Source organism: Protomyctophum parallelum, assembly GCF_964188405.1.
Source record: "Protomyctophum parallelum genome assembly, chromosome: 3".
Lineage (NCBI taxonomy): Eukaryota > Metazoa > Chordata > Actinopteri > Myctophiformes > Myctophidae > Protomyctophum > Protomyctophum parallelum.
This window is the reverse complement of record NC_139698.1, coordinates 9,696,404-9,717,015: the sequence shown is the minus strand read 5'-3', so window position 1 is coordinate 9,717,015 and position 20,612 is coordinate 9,696,404. Positions and strand designations below refer to the sequence as shown.

General features: G+C 43.0%; 3 protein-coding genes across 6 annotated transcripts in view; 2 read left to right on the top strand and 1 right to left on the bottom strand.

Annotated features, from left to right (window-relative positions):
• fzd6 (frizzled class receptor 6) overlaps window positions 1-20,612 on the top strand; it is a 296,006-nt gene that overhangs the window by 30,281 nt on the left and 245,113 nt on the right. The gene's annotated exons all lie outside the window — the stretch shown is intronic.
• Window positions 1,200-11,467, top strand: cthrc1b (collagen triple helix repeat containing 1b). Of its 4 annotated transcripts, none has more exons than XM_083760741.1 (5): window positions 1,200-1,377; window positions 2,345-2,422; window positions 7,313-7,531; window positions 9,513-9,729; window positions 10,253-11,467. In XM_083760741.1, the coding sequence occupies exons 1-5, from the start codon at window positions 1,306-1,308 to the stop codon at window positions 10,393-10,395; spliced, it is 729 nt and encodes a 242-aa protein (XP_083616867.1). In that variant the 5' UTR covers window positions 1,200-1,305; the 3' UTR covers window positions 10,396-11,467. The 4 variants fall into 4 exon arrangements, with proteins under 4 accessions (XP_083616867.1, XP_083616866.1, XP_083616869.1 ...); XM_083760740.1 differs by having other exon boundaries at window positions 1,200-1,422; XM_083760743.1 differs by lacking the exon at window positions 2,345-2,422 and having other exon boundaries at window positions 1,203-1,377.
• On the bottom strand, window positions 13,059-20,371 carry LOC310855672 (solute carrier family 25 member 32-like). The gene is made up of 7 exons (XM_083760773.1): window positions 19,918-20,371; window positions 18,317-18,467; window positions 16,979-17,064; window positions 16,338-16,492; window positions 15,197-15,310; window positions 14,812-14,957; window positions 13,059-14,622 (listed from the first exon to the last, which is right to left on the bottom strand). Exons 1-7 carry the CDS (start codon window positions 20,120-20,122, stop codon window positions 14,496-14,498), a joined length of 984 nt encoding a protein of 327 aa, XP_083616899.1. The 5' UTR covers window positions 20,123-20,371; the 3' UTR covers window positions 13,059-14,495.

The following is a 20,612-nucleotide window of genomic DNA, read 5'->3' as shown; positions in this document are numbered from 1 at the left end:
ACGGAAATCACACGATGTGTTCATGATTTGCAGCATTTTGTTTGAAACTGAGCACTCCTGTGAACTTTGGAAGCCGATCTTAGCCAATCCAGGATGGAGTCTGAAAAATCTGAAAGACATGTTTCGTTGAATGGCTCTAGAGAGACTGTACCAATTTGTGTGATGTTTGGACAAAATCTGTAGGTGTACTGTCAAAACATTTGTTTTGCACAAAGTGGCCTCCTGGTGGCGCTATAACAGGCCAATGTGAAAACTTTGCGGCAGAGGTTCAGCTCTGGCATTCAGGGAGTGTGTGTGCAGCAGAGTATGGCTGCGATCAAGCCAACGGTGCCAGAGATTAGATGTTCACAGACGGACGAACACACGGACGGACGGAGTGCAAAACACTCTCTCCCCATGCCTTCGGCCTGGTGGAGACAATTATCTTCACATGTGAGTAGGGTAGGCCTTGTATATGCCAATATACTTTTGTAGCCTACTTCAGGCTACTAGGCTACTTAAACCTTTCTTTGACACCCAGGACACAGGAATTATTTCTACTGTGGTATTGCTGTTTCTATTTAAATAAAACAACATGATCTGAGACTGCTTCTTCCACCACTGCACATAGGCCTACTGTAGGCCACTGGTTTTTATTTTAAACAGTGGTCTGGGGACCACCAGTGGTCCTTGAGGCGGTTCCAGGTGGTCCCCAGCTAAATGATGGAGGGTTGGTAACGAAATGGACCCTTATTATAGATCTTTAACTCTTGAGAGCGTAACGTGAAACCAAATGGACCCTGATGGGTCAATATGGCTTCATTTTACGCTCTCAAGGGTTAAATTATTGTTAAATACCTGCATTAGGCTATTCATTTACAAGAAGTCTACACAATTAGATCATGTAAAAATAATTACCATTTTTGATCAATGTTTGCCTTATCTCTCCTATACCAACATGGATTTGTGACCTGCAAAATCTTATCCAACAACAACATATTCTTTAGCTTAAGGTCTGGCGAGGCAAAATCTCATCATGGTCGATGGCCGAATAAATATTGTGCCTAGATATGAAAAGGGTTGAAAATGGAAACCAGCTGCTGTGCTGCATGGCGTGTATATGCAAACAGCTCAGAACCTATAGAGCCAGGTTACAGCCCTACTGCCAGTTGACTGGCCCCAGTCCTCTGGTCCTGCCTCCTCCTTGAAGCCACGGTCAGTCAGTCAGTCAGTCAGTCAGTGAGTGAGTCTGCAGCTGGCTGCAGTGTGCAACAACTGTCCTGTCCTGGTGCCTCTCTGAAGTTCTGAACCCAACGTTACGACATCATGGTGTCTCCTGTCGCCACACGTCTGCTGCTGCTCACCTGCCTGGTTTTACCTCTGTACGGGGTGGAAAAGGTGAGGAATAGAGGATATCGAAACAAGGATGCTGAAATGGAAAAGGTAGGCCTGCGTTATTTTAAGACAAGCTTGAAAACGGTGCGTTGATTTGCATTTTTTTTTCTTTACCCCCAAGTCGGTTTTTTTTTCAATAAAGGACCACGCGTTCATAAGCTTCTGCTGCTTCTTAAAAAGCTATTCCCCATTCCCCCCTGTCTCGCGCGTAACGGTTACTTTGAATAACGTTATTCTTTCTCATAAGAAAAAGCTGCTGTAGCCTATATTACATAATATAGCCTATCAATCATATTATTATTATATTGGCCTACCTACAGTGTATGATGTGTCGGGGTGACTCAGGTCGTTGATCGTTATATATAGGCCTATTGTGTATGCCACCCTGGCAAAATCTAGCCTGGGCGTTATTATTATTGTATCGTGTGGTAGGCTATACTGTGGTTACAATTAAATGAACATTAAGCAAATTTTGTTGAAACTTGCAAGTCAAACAGAAATGAACACAAATCATTCCAAACAGCAAGACAAGGCTGTATGTCCAACCTTTGCTAAATGTGCAGAGTAAAATAATAATAATAATAAGGGTAATAATAATAATAATAATACATTTTCATCTGACAAATGGGTGGGCCACTTTAGGTTTTCATCTGACAGATGGGTGGGCCACGTTATGTTTTCATACTGACATATGGGTGGACCACTTTAGGGTTTCATCTGACCGATGGGTGGGCCACTTTAGGGTTTCATCTGGCAGATGGGTGGGCCACTTTATGTTTACATCTGACCGATGGGTGGGCCACTTTAGGTTTTCATCTGGCAGATGGGTGGGCCACTTTATGTTTACATCTGACCGATGGGTGGGCCACTTTAGGTTTTCAAGTGGGCCCTATATAGCTGGTCCAGAAAAGGTTGCGAACAACCACTGGTTTAATGAACAGCGTGTTATGTCGTCATTTTCTGTCTATAGTGCACTGGAAATGATGCAGACAAATCAAACTGCACTAGACACTCAGAGGAAGACACATCTGCTTTTTTGAACAACACGGTAATAAACCCATTTTGTATACAGTATGTCATGTATACACTACAGTATGTCATGCTTCATTCATTCCAGAACTGCTGAAAACTGGACTGAAATCTGAATGAACTTGAGCAGGAAAAAGGCATGCATTATGTTGCCATGTGGCAGGCAACAGTGGCGTGCACAGATAGACACTAGGGGGTGCTAGAGCACCCCCTGCCCTTTTGGAAATTTTGCTCTTAAAAAAAAAGAAAAAAAATCTTTATTTGTAGTGTGTGGACCATGCGGTGACATTGATCAAATCTTGATAAAAAAACGCTTCTAGTATATTATTTTAGGCCCCCACAATTCTAAAGCTATATGTTTCTATGTCAGTGGTTCTTCGATTAAAAAGAAAATAGCAGACCTACAAGCTCGTAGCGCGCCACTCGGTGGCGCGCTATATGAGCTTGTAGATCTGCTATTTTTCAATAGCTAAAGCACCAAAATGGGTTCCCGCACCAAAATGCGCTGCACAAGGTGCCCTTTTTTTTCACTTGAGCACCTGCCCCTCTAAATGTCTGTGCACGCCACTGATTATGTTGCCATGTGGCAGGCAATGTTCTCAACCCCTGCAGTACTTGAGTCAAAGTATAGATACTCATACTCCTGGCCAATATTACAAAGTTGCTCAGTCAAATTTGTACTCCTGAGGAAAGTACTGGAATACATGCAATAGTCAAGGATTATGAAGTACAACGTAGGCCTACATTGCTACATATTTACTTTTTAATATCAATGCAATGTTGTATTGATTTGAAATCTATATTTATGTAGACCCCCCCAATAATAGTAAAAATAGCAGATGTACAAGTTCACAACAACACATCGTGACGCGTTGTGAGCTCCTGAATCTGCTATTTTCACTATACTATTTGAAATGGGATTTAAGTGGTTAATTCATAATGTACTTTTTTTTAACCTTCCTATAAATGTAGAGGAGTCAAAAGCATAACCTACAACGCCTGTCTTTGAAATGTATAGTGGAGCGAAAGCCACTGACAAATACAATACTCAAGCAAAGATCCACAAAAACATAGCACTGAAGTCCTGACGTCACTCGCCCATCCCCTGCGGTTCACAGATTATTTTCTGATGGAGAATTTAAATCCTCTCATATAAGCATTGTGGTCCAAAAATAAACAAACTGTCTTGGCGATATATTGTCAGGGAGGTGTCTCTGTATCGTTTATGATTCCGACTGTCAGTCAGTCATATTTGATACAGTCTGTTTCTAGCGGAAATGTAACTAATTCGCCAGCAGTAACATTAGCGTTTTCTCACAGTCAGTTGATTCTTCATATCCATATGAGTGAAACTGCCGGGATGATTTGTTTATTTTTTACACACAGTTCTTATATGAGGGCGATCTAAAGTCCCCCTATGCAAATAAAAAAGCACATGAACCCGTGGACTTTAGCGCCCTCTACCAAAATGTACGTCAGACTTCGGTGCTCTATTACTATTACCGGTAGTTGACTTAGTGTCCAGTTCTGTCCACCACTGGCTGTGTGGTCCATGCAGGCTGGGAGGCGGCTTTCTTTGGCCCTTCCTTCAGTGTCAACCAACTGCATGACCCATTGGTGATCATTCCTCAGTCCTTCCAGGCAATGCCCGCGCCTCAATGCTTGAGTCAAAGCAATATAGTCTTTATCCGTTAATACTAACATTCAGAAAGGGCAATAAATACTGTAATTTGCACCACCACTATCTGACTCTCCAGACTGTAAGCTAATATGAAAGTCAGCTGTGAAGCTACGCACGTACTAACTACGTACACACTAGTCTATTCATTAAGGCCACTTTGAAAGGTTCTCAAATACACCAACCTCATTAAAATGTTCAGACCCGTAACTGTACCAAATTACAAAGCTATACTGTTGAAATCATTCACTAATGCGAAATTCAGATACAGTTGAGGTACAGTATTTCCATAGACCTAGTCACTTCCACATTAGGCCAGCCATTGCCAAAATGTCCTGGAACGTTATCCACTGCGTTAAAGGACAAATTCCCAGTCTGTTACAGCATACAGTATGCATGTGGTTTTGAGGTATTTTTACTTTTCCAATACCTTTTAGTTATACTTCTATTCCAATACACCTCAGAAGCAAATACATATTGTAACCTACTTTTTGCTCCAATACAATTATTTGAAACCTTTAGTTGTTACTTTGCACATTTAGATAAACCTATATTGACCACATAAGGCGAGCCCTATACTTTGGCTATTCGAAAATAGCCGATGTACAAGCTCACAACGCGTTGCATCGCAATGCGTTGTGAGCTTGTAGATCAGCTATGTTTGTCAAATTTGAGTACTTTTACTTTGCTGCAAGTCTATTGTTATGCTAATACAATTCTGAATACCGTCTTTTTACTTGTAACAAGAGTGTTTTTTCACTATGAAAATGTCTGTCAGTCAGTCAGACATCACATGACATCACATGACATCACGTGACATCATCAGAGATGGAGATCATCAATATTGGCCAGCAACTCTACATCTGTCCTCAAACCCGGGCCTGCCCAAAAGTTATTAGTGCAGCTGCGCCCAGCAGCCGGCCAAAACTAGAGTTCTCAACAGGCCCGAAAATTAAGGCCCGGCCCTACCTGGGCCCTGATCAAACCCTGTACATTCAAGACACCGCCCCCACTGCCACCCTTAGATCTCCATATATGGAGCTGACTCCATATATGGCTGACTATGTTCTGGCATTCCATATGTTGATCTGACCTCATCAAACTCTGTACACTCAAAACACGCTCCATATATGGCCAGTACATGTTGATCTGACCCCCCATGCCAAAGCACCAGCACTCGCCCAGCAGTTTGCTGTTACCCAGGCAGATGCGTACGCACGTAACCTCGCCATTTAGGGCGAGGTTGTTTATCAGCCTCAGGCATTGCCTGGTGGCATTGATACTTTTACTTTTGAAAGAGTACTTCTCCAAGTTCTCCCACCACTGACACCTCATGATCAATCTGCTGTATTTGATCACAGGCTTCAGTTATCTCAGTTTTACACCCGGGGACCACCAGTGGTCCTTGATAGTGTTCCAGGTGGTCCCCAGCTAAGTGATGGAGAGTTGGTAACCAAATGGACCATTATTAGATAGAGAGAGTAAAGTCTCGGGTCTAGGAGAGGCAAAATCTCATCAAAATGGTGGTCCGTGGCTCAAATGCCAAATAAATAATGGGCCCTGAAATGAAAATGGTTGAAAACCGTAAACCACTGCCCCACAGGGATGAGGTCAGACTTCATTACTCCACCATAGTTCAGCCTCAAAGGTGGCTCAGCTTAATGGCTAAACCAGAGGGTGGGAGGGTGGGTGCCTCACTGGGGTATGCGTCTCTCAGCGGTCGGCAGTGGAGATAAAAAAGAAAAACGTAACTCTATATATCTGTTATTCTTTCTATTAGGTTTTTTTTAACATTCTTTAAATTCTCTTTGCCTAAAATACACATATCTTTTACCCAAAGAGACTCAAGTAACAACATGTTTTTTTTTAGACTGAATCGCCTTTGTTATTTCCTTCTGCTGAGGACTGATTGACTCTGCCTGTTGGCCGAGTGCCCTCCGACACAGCTGCATGCCGAACAAAAGATTCACGTAACAAATAAATAGTAGCAAAATGTTTACTCTCCCAGACCATAATCCCTCTTTGGCATCAGCCTTTATTGGACAAAGCTGTAGTTTTACACACGTGTCACATTTATTTGATAAGACATATCGGCCTGTATAAATGGCATTTAGGGTAATTGTCAATCAAAACGACATAAATACATCCCTGGTTTTAATTAAATCTCCCACATTGCATTATTATATCATGGTATTCATGACTGAGCCTAGTTTCTCTGAAGGTCATACAGGTCATGTTTAGATCTACATTGTTTCTCTCTGTGTGTGGTGTGGCTACTGGGACAGGCTCACATGTCTCTCTCTGAGTCAGCCTGAGTAACAGGCAGCATCTGTTTAAACATAGGACACTCTGAATCACTCTCCACTGGCTCCAGACACTGACCAGACACCCACTGACTGTCGACAGGCCCTCAATGTCTGATTAATCCACAGCCTGTCACTATTAACACTTTATGTGGGCTAATAGCCGATATTTAACATCTGTTTATTTTCTTTCACTTTGGCACATTGACACTCATAAAGTGGGATGGTCCAACACTAGGCCGTTTATTATTAATATGATTTGAAATTGTGGTATAGTCAAGAATGAATAGGGCTTATTTGTCACTAGTCAAAAAGGTACAGCACAAGCAGCGAAATGCAAGTATAACTGATTGATTGCCATTCTTATTCACAGTATGCAGAATGGGTACATTTCAAACGAAAGCACAAGTCAATACAAACATTTCTGTGGACGACAGCATGAAGCATTACACTTGTTTACAACAGGGACCAGCATTTTCAAATTAATCCGAAAAGTAAACTAAGGTCCGTAATACTGTGTGATAACTGCAACGTAAAAAGTTGGACTCTGAAAACAGGAAGTTGTATTTTTATTAGATCTTCACTGTTCTCGCCCCAAACATGGGCCTGCATTTTATTTTATCTTGTTCCCTATTTCTGTTTCTTCCATTCTTCTGTCTAGGCTAGTAACTCTTTTCTTTCTCTTCTTTTTTTACTGAGAAGCGCATTAAAAAAAATAAAAAAATCGATCAATCACTTAAGCCCTATTTTATACTTTTGTGGCTTGACAGTGTATTTAAAAAAAAAAAACAATTACATCTTGTTGAACTATTTTTGAAAATTGTTGACATTTTTGAAGCTTTTCACCTATGACATGCCCAAAATAGGGATTGATTATTAACACATTTCTCGTGCCACCTTTCCCCTCTCTTCTGTTTGGGTGTTCCAGTATGGCAGCTGTATGCAGGGTCCCACTGGCACCCCTGGAAGGGAGGGCAACCCAGGCGCCAACGGGATCCCGGGCACGCCGGGCATCCCTGGGCGGGATGGGGTTAGGGGGGAGAAAGGAGAGTGCATCAGTGAGATCTTTGAGGAGCCCTGGAAACCCAACTATAAACAATGTGCCTGGAACTCTCTGAACTATGGCATTGACCTGGGGAAGATAGCTGTAAGTATCCTGATGTTACATGTAGGGCTGAAAGGGTTGGTGAACAAACGTGATATATCGTTGCTGTCGGGCAGAAACGTCTTATCTCCATATTCTAACTTTTGTAAATGAATGCCCTACTTGATCATACTATACACACACTAGACATGAAATCGTCAAAAGTAGCAGATCTGCATGCTCGAAACGTGGCACGAGTCGCAGAGCTTTGAGCTTTTAGATCTGCTACTTTTGCTATTGCTGAATTTGAATGCTGAAAAGATGACAGAAAACAGTTTTGGACGTATGAGGTTTCTGCTCGACAGAGACGATATGCCTACTTAACACCATTTCCAAATATTAAATATTAATTTAAATAAGCCCTCATAACTTATTTTAGATATGTTTACATTAGAGTACTCTCTGGTTCCTGGGTGACTTATTTTGAATCACTTAAAATTGGTGTTTCACTTTAAAAACACTTGGCTGGCCTTTGTGTGCACCCCAGACAGTTTTTAAGTTGCTTGGTTAAATATTTAGATATTTGATATTAAAGGAGAAATCCAGACCAAAACACACGTAATCAGCCTGTAATCCTGTCTCGACATGCACGGTGGCCTTGAATTGTTTCTTAGATGCCCCGTGTTCTCCATTTCCCCCGCCCCTCCCACAGTGAAGTGCAGTTGGATGGAATGGAGCTAGTTGTCTTCATTCTAAGGGTACTTTCAGACGGGCATCGATTAACGCGTCGCAGACGTCGCCTGGATCAACGCCAGGTCTGCTCCAGGTCTGCTCAAGAGGGGCGCGCGACAATGCAAGTGTAAAAAAGAACAGAATCCAGCTGTAGTCGGTCGCGGGCGTGTGCACGAAACGAGCACGCGCACGACAATTTCACAGGACCGCGCCCACGTAAATACGCTTGACTTCTCTGCGTGTACAGAAAAAAGAAAAAAAAACGCAGGTCTCATTGAAAATGAATTACTATGCCTGTCAATCGCTGCTCATCTGAAAGTAGCTCCAAACGTAATTCTTTGTTCACGAATGGTCTATAAATAGTGTCCTGGCTGGTACTCACATATGCACTGTTTGTCACCCTCGAGTTGCCGTTCATACACCCAGCGATAGAGTTCTCAATGGACCTGAAAATTAAGCCCTGGGTTCTAGTGACTCATACTGTCTTTGTAGAAAAGAGTCATCCTAGTGAGTAGCAACAACCCTCCCCCTGGCCTATTCCAGGGGGTTGGCCCCACCCACCTCACGTGCTGTCACTCCCTCTCAATCACTAATCACACCTGCTCTCACTCACTCCTCAATCAGTGGCCAGCTATATATACTGCCTGAGTGCCTGTCCATGCAGTCATTGTTTGTCAGCAGCAGCAGCAACTCCACCCTCTGTCCTGCAGCCTTATAGGCCTTGGTTATGCGTCACTGAATAAAAACCCATAACTGTGAAGCCTCACCACCTCCTTGCTCAATCAAACGCTTGTCTGTGCAAAGGAAAATAAAGGCTTAAACGGAACTATATTCTGACCGATGTACCATGGTGATGTAATAGTCCATGAGCAAGTCTCAACCTAAATGTATCCTACAGTCTTTCTAATGCATGAGGGGGCTGCATGTGTTTTGTCAATGACCCCAGAACAGAAATTCCCCTTCAAGTAACTATTAAAAGGAAAGTGCTCGTGTCTATACACAAACAATTGGCCCATGTTCGGGGGTAAACTAATAAAACAAAAATCCTCACACATCATCTAATTCTGACCAATCACAATTTGCGTCCTCACTTTTCTGCCCTCACTTTTATCTATCTAATATGTACTTTGCTCAGCCAATCAATTCATCGCTATGGGGTGATCAGCCAATCACAAGCCAATGTTTGTGCTCACAAAAACCCGGAAAGCTGGGCATAGGAGGGGCTAGCGCCCCTCAAACATAATGGTAGCTGGCATGGCGAGCTCTCTCTGCCTCCACCGGCTTCTTGACGTCTTTGTTGTGTGTTTGGCAGGACTGTACGTTCACCAAGCTGCGTTCGGACAGCGCTCTGCGAGTGCTGTTCAGCGGCTCCCTCAGGCTCAAGTGCAAGAACGCTTGCTGCCAGAGGTGGTACTTCACCTTCAACGGAGCGGAGTGTGCAGGACCACTCCCCATCGAGTCTATCATCTACTTAGACCAAGGCAGCCCAGAGCTCAACTCCACCATCAACATACACAGAACTTCAGCAGGTATATATGCTTTACGCCGACAGCTTAACCACTTACTGTACAGTAGCCTATACAGTATAGGCCCTGTTCTCAAAAATTGTCAAAAGTTGTGACCATTTTAACAATTCAAGCTAATGATTTGCTAGTGGTTGTTGCGTGTGGCCATGACATCACTTCAAATGTAACTTTATTTTTATCCTTTGTCCTGTATTATCTCTCACTGTAGCTCAAACACTCACTACGACGCCATCTGTTGGCCATTATTGAATTTATTCTTAGAATTGAACAATAACAGACGTGTTAACAGTCTGGGAAAGCGCGTTGCCTCTCAAAGCCATGGCGACTTATTTATAGCATATATTTCAGTTTATAGCATATATTTCAGTTTTGAAAGCTAACTGACTCCTTTCATTTCATTGCAAAGTTAATCACTGTCATAAAACAACCCAATGAGTTGCTGTTCAGCTTGGGTGTTCACTGCGATTAATTGTAGCCTGGAAGAAGTGGTGACCACAGTTCTCTCTCTCTTCTGTTCTCTTTGCAGTGGAGGGGTTGTGCGAGGGCTTGAAGGCGGGATTGGTGGATGTGGCGGTTTGGGTTGGGACCTGCGCCGATTATCCAAGGGGCGACGCATCCACGGGATGGAACTCTGTGTCGAGGGTTATCATAGAGGAACTGCCCAAATAAAAGGCTCTCTGAGGCCTCCTTTCCACCACGAGAACAAAGTGAACCGTGCCCTGCCATCTTCTAACAGTATTTCACCAGTTCTGGATTCGTGATACACTTATGACCCTGACCCTGAGTTTGTGGAACCCAGAACTTGTATTTTCAAATGTTTTGAAAGGGATAGCAATTTTTTTATGCTTTTTTTATTTTTTAAATAAAAAGTACCTCGCTGCTTCTTCTGGTTATAATGAAAACATAAACAAACAAACTACAAACATTACAGAACATGTTCTGCGTTACACTTGTTAGTTGAAAATAGCCATGATTTGGAGGGGAGGGCCCGATTTCCCAGAATTCTGTCTTTGTCATTTGGCTCAACCAAAACTATCACGTTGTGGTTAGTAGAGGCATCACAGCATCACCGATGTCAACCTGAATGTTTTATTTTTATACCAGACTTGTTGACAACAGGGATATAAACGGGGGAGTACTGTGTTATTTCGTGTACCAAAAATAACTGTAATGTCTTTCTTTTTACTGTAGTATCATTTTGTACTGTAGTCATTCTGCTAGAGTGCCTTGTCACAGAGAGGAGGAAATGTCAAACGTTGCTAAAAATGGTTTATTCTCGTTGAAATGAAAGACAGTTTGGTGGCCAGAGAGCTGCCAAACTGCTAGATTATACCCTTTTTAGTTAACTGGTGCCAAATTACAGAACATGTGTGTTGTCATCATATGAGCATTGAGCAGTGGTGGACAAATACTCAAGGAATATAAAAAAAGTACAAATTATGAAGTACATTTTCTTTTTAATATCGTTTTTACTGTATTGAAATCTTGAAAATGTCCCCAAAAAATGTAAAACAAAAGAAACGGAAACGTTCAAAACTAGCAGCAGATGCACCCGCTCACGTGTCGCTGTGCGATGCGTTGTGATCTTGCAGCTATTTCTAACTGTACTTAAGTTACTGTCCACCACTGATATGAGTAATATACGACCAAGATACATAATGCCATTTCATTGTGACAGGAGTTGCTGACAGGCTGGAGAGATGTTTGTATGCATTAATAAAGTCATCTTTATGTCTCTTCATCAGTCGCTGCAGACGTTTGCATGCAATGAAACACTTTACATTTTGCACTTGCAAAAATAGAAACTACCGTAAAAGCATGGCATGTAATGTCTTTACTGTTACGTCAAACAACAAAAGCAGACAGAGCTGAAGTATTTTTTTAAACTAAACAGCATTTCCATCATGTGCTTACAATTGACTTCCGACATAGAACACTTAGTTTACAAAATATCGATCGATTAATTTTCTAAGATCTTTCTTTCCTAAAATGCAGAAATCAATGGACCTTGATATTAAGCCCTATCTACAGTCAGTGAGGTTCAGACATTACAGACATCACACAAGATAAATAAAGACAAAAATAATTAACTCACATGCAAGCGATAACCCTGAGTATAAATAAATGACCATAATGTGTATTGTGCGCTTAGGCCTATAGATCTTTTATCACAAGTTACAAGTAAGGTAACGAATGTTATGCATGTCACCAATATTTAACATGAATCCTATCACCAAATGTGTTGTGTGTTAACCCATTCTGACCTGAGATCAGATTCATACGAGGTTTCCGCCGGACACACACTGGTCCTGATTAACCCATTCTGACCTGAGATCAGATTCTAAAAATGTCAGTCGTTCTTCGATTTAAAAAAATAATAGCAGACCTACAAGCTCGTATCGCGCCACTCGGTGGCGCGATATGAGCTTGTAGATCTGCTATTTTTAAATAGCTAAAGCATAACATGATGCTGACACCAAAACGGTGCCCGGTCAGAATGGTTAAGAGCCGTGTTCATTTTGACAGCAAATCTTGATTTAGTTTTAGTCAGTGTTTTGAATAACATTTAATTTAGTTTTAGTCGTCTAAAATGTCTAGTTTAGTCGACTAAATATCATAAGACTTTAGTCGACTAAATCTACAGTTGATTTTGTCAACACAAATGGCCTCGATGGCATCGTAAATGCCTGATTTTACACTTTGGAATCTCTTCTCCACTAGTAGTCCCTCTCTAACATTTTAGTCTAGTTTTTTATTTGTTGACTACATTTTCAATATATTTAGTCTTAGCTTAGTTTTTGTCGGTTCGACAAACATTCTTTCGTCATAGTTTTAGCTGACAAAATTAACACTGTTTAAAAGCTCACTAGGCCAAAGGTTCTCAAAGTGGGGTTCAGGGACCGTCAGGGTTCCTAGAGGGGGTTCCAAATGGACCCTTCAGTTATGGGGGTCCTCCTTGCAATTAAAAGGTTGGAGAACCACCACACTAGAAGCTCTTTGGTGGCTTTTCCAACGCAGTGTACAGTAAGTGACGCTGCTAACACACCATGCGCTGCAAACTCTTATCTAGGCATTAACCCATTCTGACCTGAGATCAGATTCATATACGAGGTTTCTGCCGGACACACACTGGTCTGATGAACCCATTCTGACCTGAGATCAGATTCTAAAAATGTCAGTCGCTCTTCGATTTTTCAAAAATAGCAGACCTACAAGCTCGTATCGCGCCACTCGGTGGCGCGATATGAGCTTGTAGATCTGCTATTTTTAAATAGCTAAAGCATAACATGATGCTGACACCAAAATGGGTGCCCGGTCAGAATGGCTTAAGTACAGGGGCTCTATGAGAGTACAAATGCTTGAATCACTTGAACTGAACATGATGCAGCAGACATTACACTACCAGCTTCGTAGCACAGAGTCTGTGTACTGTCTGATTGAGCCCCATCAAAAGGGCAATGTAATTAGGTCATTGACCACAATGCCTCGGATGGAAACGGTCACAAAACATGGTGCTATTCATTCGAGACGCTCCATGAACCCTGTGGCTTTGGTCAGTAGCGCAGACACAGCCTCCACTTCAAGAAACCCAGGGACACTTTCTGCCTCAAGTTCCCCCTATACAACATATTCACTATCCTCACAACAGGATTAATGTTAAATACAGGCAGTTTCTTCCCTAGAACCAGGGGCATCATTTGGTGTTAGCGTTCATAATTAACCACAAATTCGTCTCTTTCATGCATATTTTCTTTTTTGCAGATGAATCAGACTTAGCTCATCGCAGAGTGCATCTCAATGCACGCCCTTCCAACTACATGTGACACACGTTAAATACTGAACCATACATTCATTAACAATTTTCATCATAGGTGAACTGTTCCCTAAAATGTGATTCTTAAAAAAGAAAACAGCAGTTCTGCACGCTCACAACGCTTTGTGACGCGATGTGTACTGTAGATCAGCTCCTTTTTTAAATGGGTAAAGTAGTAGCTTTTTGTTTTTTACCACCCTCTAGTTTTCTTGGGACATTACGCCTCTGCTTAAAACGGAAGGGTTTGCAATGCACCCATGGCAGAAACAGAGGTCTTATGTGCAATCCAGTCTGCAGTGGAGTACCCCCCCACACCATCTTTTTTTTGGTTTTTCCACAATTCAGAGAAATGTCTTTAAGTTGCTGTTGGCAACTGATCACGGCTTCATCTCTCAGATGACAGTTTTGATCATTTCCGTCCACAACATTGTGTGTCCTTAAGTGCATACTTTTCTGTATCTTTGCCACAGCACCCCATAGACTGGAGTGTCCCTGCCACTGTCCCATGGTAACACCCCATAGACCGGAGTGTCCCTGCCACTGTCCCATGGTAACACCCCATAGACCGGAGTGTCCCTGCCACTGTCCCATGGTAACACCCCATAGACCGGAGTGTCCCTGCCACTGTCCCATGGTAACACCCCATAGACCGGAGTGTCCCTGCCACTGTTCCATGGTAACACCCCATAGACCGGAGTGTCCCTGCCACTGTCCCATCCATGGTAACACCCCATAGGCTGGAGTGTCCCTACCACTGTCCCATCCATGGTAACACCCCATAGACTGGAGTGTCCCTGCCACTGTCCCATGGTAACACCCCATAGACTGGAGTGTCCCTGCCACTGTCCCATCCATGGTAACACCCCATAGACTGGAGTGTCCCTGCCACTGTCCCATGGTAACACCCCATAGACTGGAGTGTCCCTGCCACTGTCCCATGGTTTGTCCGTTGTCCTCATTTGGACTGTCCCAGCAGGAAGCGCGATACGTTCTCATACACTACGAAGGTGATACAGCAGGCTGGAGTAACACGGATAACGTTGGGGACCACACCTTTGTAGAACCCTCTGGCACCCTCGTTCCTGGAAACAAACATTTAAACCCCATTAAATACGTAGGACAGGTATACCGAGTCGTCATGATTCATTCATTTTGCGCCATTGCGCTGATCACACATGACGTGACGAGAAAGATTCTCGTCATCTTGGCACAGGCGGGTTTAAGCGCAACATACGAGAAATCCCGACATTGGCATAGATAGTGTTACGTACCTCCACGTCCGTCTGATGACATCCATGACCCCGTTATACGTGTTGTGCTGGTCCTGCAGACGTGCGCGCACCACCTGGTACGGGTACGTGGTGGCCACCGCGAAGATCTTGGACAATGCTGCCATCGAGATATATTCCAGTGGAGTCTGTCAATGGAAGCGAGCGTGCAAGAGGGGGAAAAAAGAGAGAGAGAGATGGAAGAGAGTACTGAATTGTTAAGTAGTGAGCAATGCAGGATATGGAAAACTAAATTTTCTTTGAACCAACTGCTAGGTATCAATTGTGGGCTATTAATTTGCAGATTTAACAAGCCCTCGGCTGGAGTTCTATTTGGGCCTGGAACACGGTTCCGGACGTTTAGTGGGCTGTGCGGTTAATGACTCACTAGCTTCTTGTCTGAAGGCATGCTGTTGTATTTGTTGTATCCTCTCTTCAGCTCCTCGTAGGCCATGAACTGCAGCGCTCCATGAGAGGTTCCAAACAGACCAGGAACATAGCCCTTAACACATGAATTTATACTGTTAGTCATAATGGAACATAGCCCTTAACACATGAATTTATACTGTTAGTCATAATGGAACATAGCCCTTAACACATGAATGTATACTGTTAGTCATAATGGAACATAGCCCTTAACACATGAATGTATACTGTTAGTCATAATGGAACATAGCCCTTAACACATGAATGTATACTGTTAGTCATAATGGAACATAGCCCTTAACACATGAATGTATACTGTTAGTCATAATGGAACATAGCCCTTAACACATGAATGTATACTGTTAGTCATAATGGAGCCCATAACATAGCCTTTTAAACTTTTAATTTTTTGATCCCACGATTTATCAACCCATTTTTTCACCCAGTGTCAAGTATCTAATGTAATCCTATGCACTACACTTCCTCTGCCAACCTGGAAAGGAAAGAAAAGACAAATATCCCAGTGTAAACTGTCCACAGTTGGAAAAGCTATAAAAACAAATACATTTAAAAAAGCTTTCCGACACCAAGATGTTTCATTCTAGCCTTTCTGGTTAGGAAATCACGTTTTTGGGGGACAGACATTAAAGTAGAAATGCATCACCAACATACCTTGCTATGCAAAATTATCCAATATTGCTTATTATTATATTATTATTGCAATATTGCTCCAAGTGCAGCATGCATGCATCATCAACACAATATAGATGTTTTCCCTAGAGGATAGGATCTTCAAAATAAATAAATAAATGCATATTCTGTGGGGACTCAGTGCCCTCTAGTGGAATGGAAATAAATAAGTAATTACCAACCAACCAACAAACCAACTACCTATAACATTATGCTTTCTTTAAATCTGAAACATGACTCTGCTATTTCTGCTATGTTTAAAAAATGTTTGAAAATGTATGGCCATTTTCCAACATTGACGATTATGCACAAATAATTGCGATTATCTCAAATAATCGTGATTAGACGATGACGTAATCAATGTGACAGGCCTTTAAGTACTATAATATGTTACAGGCCCATGGTAGCCTCACCCTGTAGAGACCAGCCACTCCCTCGTGTCGGTAGATCTTGACCAGAGCATCACACATGCCCTTGTACTGTTTGGAGGACGGGTCAGAGCTGTACTGAAGCACCATGCGGGTCTTCGTTACCCAGATTGGGTTGGTTAAGGTGAGGGTCAGCATACCTGCAGAGGGAGAGAGATTATATCAAAGTTCTCTGTATGATACTAAATATTATCTCTACTGACCTCAGCCCATGCTATGGAGCCTAATGGTACGTTCACGTTCACGTAGCTGAAGCTGAAACCAGCTCAACTTTTTTGTAGCTTTGTAATTATAACAGTGACAGATTATAGCAAAAGTAGCTAATTGGAAACGTCACACAGTATGATTTTGAAAAGGGAAACAGTCAACAATCTGTGAAAGATTTTTTGTCGAACTCTGATCACACCGAATTAATTATGCCTTCACCGGTGTTTACTAGTAATTATGCCTCACTTATTGAAAACCCTAACTTGATTGGGTATGCAGGAAATTAAAAGTACGAGGTCCAAATAAACACAGGAGGTACTATGCCAACATAGTAGTGCGTTATCTGTCTATTGACCTCTGTATTGATTGCAGTCAGTGTGTCAGTGAGGCTGCTGTGTCTGAATGAAGGCAGTACTAACCTGATTGAGCTGCTGACACCAGGTGCTCTGTCGCACTCAGTTCCGTTTGGCGTCCTTCTGATATGTACGCTTTGATAGCATTGTAGCTTTGGGAGGGAGGGGAGAACATGGGACAAGATAAGACAAGGTGACAAATACATGCAGGCACAATGTTTCACATAACACAGATGGAGAAAGTCACCCAACTGCCGACCCCGGAATTGATCAAACATAACTGCACAGTTATAGCAGAGTGGCTTCGAGTCCGAGCCAAATATCTCTCCCGGGCCAAGGGGAAATTGCCACATAGGCTTAGTGGTTAAGATGTTTGGCTTTAGTGTATCTACCTAGAGTTCCTGTGGCATTGCATTGGTGTCATGACCTGGATCGGGTTTCCTGGTGGGGGAGGTCAAAGGTGGGTGAGTGTAGCACAGTGCCTCAAAGCCTCTGCCTCAACACCAAAAGTGTAATATGGCCCCTGGCCCCCTGGTCAAGGGGGAAATAGTTAGTGGGTAAAGGCTGTTGGCCTGTTCCCTGTTGCCATGTGGCACAGGGAATAGGCCCATATAGGCAACGCCACTAGGGGCTTGTGGTTAAATTATTTACCGTTTACCCTTCCCAAGTTCCCACGCAGGAGACCTGGGTTCGAATCCGTGGCATTATGTGTAGTCAGTAACATAACTGCTGGGTTTGTAACCTTGCAATGGAGTATGATGCAATATCCCCCAGTGACCACACCAGATGGTACTGTAGGCCAAGGTCAGTAGTCAAAAAATGTAATCTAGCAGGAAGTGCCAGATAACGTCTCTGTCAGGTGGAAACCATTATGTAAAATGGTTTGTTTCATGTTTTCAGGATTCAAATAAAAAAATAACAAAAAGCAGCAGATCTACAGTACAAGCTCAAAACGTGGCATGAAGCGATGCTCTTGTGTGACGCTGTAGTCAAGTAGGACATTAATTTACGGGAAAAAGAATACACAAAAAAGGTTTGAATACGGATATAGCAGATCTCTGCCTGACAGCAACAATAGACCAGTTCAACGGAATGACTTTAACCCATTCTGACCTGATATCAGATTCATACGAGGTTTCCGCCGGACACACACTGGTCTGATGAACCCATTCTGACCTGAGATCAGATTCTAAAAATGTCAGTCGTTCTTCGATTTTTCAAAAAATAGCAGACCTACAAGCTCGTATCGCGCCACTCGGTGGCGCGATATGAGCTTGTAGATCTGCTATTTTTCAATAGCTAAAGCATAACATGATGCTAACACCAAAATGGGTGCCCGGTCAGAATGACTTTAACGAACAAATGTGGCATGGTCGGCCTTGGCCCCTGAGCATATATACGTACAAGAAGAAGTAGAGACCCCATGACGCTCCAGCACCAACGATGTTGGGGGTGACTCCTTGGTAGAGTCCTCTCAGGCCCTCCAGTTGCCAGACGCTCTTCAAACAGTGCCAGATGCCATTATATTTGGGTCTCAGTTCCAGCCCGTCGCTTACTTCATGAAAAGAAATTGAGAAGCATAACGTCATTCATTTTCAGGTTCAAAGCTGCCTCATCCTGACATTGTGTAAACTAAGTAAACCTGTGGCTCTCAAACATTTTCCCAGAACCCCCAAATAAATATGTATTTGGCCACCGAACCATGTTTGAAAAGGTGTTGTGCCCGAGACCCCATACAAGATTTCTCTATGAAATGTTTCACATTTCCCCACATTTAAAAAATAAATTATATCTTCAAGGGCCCTTGGGGATCCCCAGATCCTACTTTAAGAACCACTGCACTAGACTACTGACCAGGGGGTTTCAACAGGTGGTCTGTGACGATACATTTAGTAATGTAGGATTTGTTGATTTTTTAATTTCTCTTTAGACTAATTGAGAAACCGTGAACTTAATGACATGGTGACCTATGATGACCGCCCATGTAGTCATTGCGACGGAAGGTCGCAGTCAACTATGGAATAATGCATTTCCCGTCAGTCACTGTATCACTCAAAATCCACATACATGGGGAAAGCCCTCATATACTGTATGGTGCCCAGGTCTCGTGACATCATCAAGGATGATAGTAAATCAGGGATCATAGTAAATGCGACCTGCTGTCACAATTAAGCCCAGCCCCATATATGGAGATCCCTGATGTCATCAATATTAGTATATGGATATATGTCAGAACCTGTTCTCCTGTGTTCGATGTCTCCCTTTTGATTGATACCTGTCCATTTAAACTCTAGACAGGCCCGGGAAATTAAGGCCCAGCCCTAACTGGGCCCTCATCAAACCCTGTATACTCAAGACACTGAATCCGCTGCCACCCTTAGATCTCCATATATGGAACTGACCTGTTCTGACATTCCATACAGTATATTGATCTAACCTCATCAAACCCTGTGTACTCAGGGACATGCTCCATATGGCCAAGTGCACACGAGGTCCTCACCCTAAACACTTTATCAGGCGTCTTACTTGTTTACTGACAAGTGAATGGAGGAAGTGCACCAGATTGTCTGGTTGAGTCATAATTAGGTAATGTAGTAGTCCAAGTGACACAAAAGCACTCATCTTATTCTTAGCCCATATCCCCACCCACCCACCCACCCGACCCGACACAACAGTGGTCTCTCGAGTCCAGGTTGATTCTAAGTCAGGGTGGTGCATATGGTACCTCGTTCACAATTAGTTGAAACCCCTGTATTAGACTAACTAGAGCACATGGCAATGGGCAGGTGATCTGAGGTCAGATCAATGCGGGTTAACAACTGGGTTGTGTTATTACAACATACAGGCAAGCTATATATGGCATGATAAACAACTCCATATAACTATACGATCAAATAAAGAAGAACAGAAACAAGACAAACAAGTATGCATAGTCGAAATGACATGACACAACCTGCCAGTGCCAGACCAGCCATAATTAATAATAACGTGACTTTTTCACCTACCAGCAAACCTGAGTTTGACCAGGTCCAGAGGGTGCAGCAGCATGGTGGACACCACTCCTCCACTGAGACCCGCGGCCAGGCTCTCCAGACGCACATGGCCGAGAACCTGCACGATGTGCCCGGCCGGGGACACCCTGTCCGGGGGGGACCGGAGGGGTGGCGGACCCCCTGGGGCCTCTGGAGCAGCAGAGGAGGTGGCGCCCATGGTTCAGGTTATTTATATTAGCTAGCTAAAAAAGCAGGTTAGCTGTGTTGAAGAAGAAGAAGAGAGCCCAGTAGAAGAAAACAATCTTAACATTCCGGTAACGTCGCAGTGACGCTGTCACATAAATCGGCTCCTGATAAGGGCGAGCTGTGCATGTTCTCGTGTGGAGCACGTTTCTCCTGGCATGTGACAGCTTGTAGTAAACATCCAGTGAAGATACTTGGGTTGGTTGGTTGGTTCGACCTTTCCAGCTCTAATCTGCTGCTGCTCTCAAGCAGTGTTGCCAGGTCAGTTGGAAGAGAAACAGCAACCGTCTATGGAAAACAAGCCCGAATGAAGCGACAACAACAACTTGAAAATAGCTGCTTGAAAATAGAAGATCTACAAGCTCGTGAGCTTGTAGATCTGTTATTTTCAATTAAATTTATTTTTCAATAAATAAATAAATAAAATAAAATGTAATATGAGGAACTCCTGTTCTGTTCTTTGG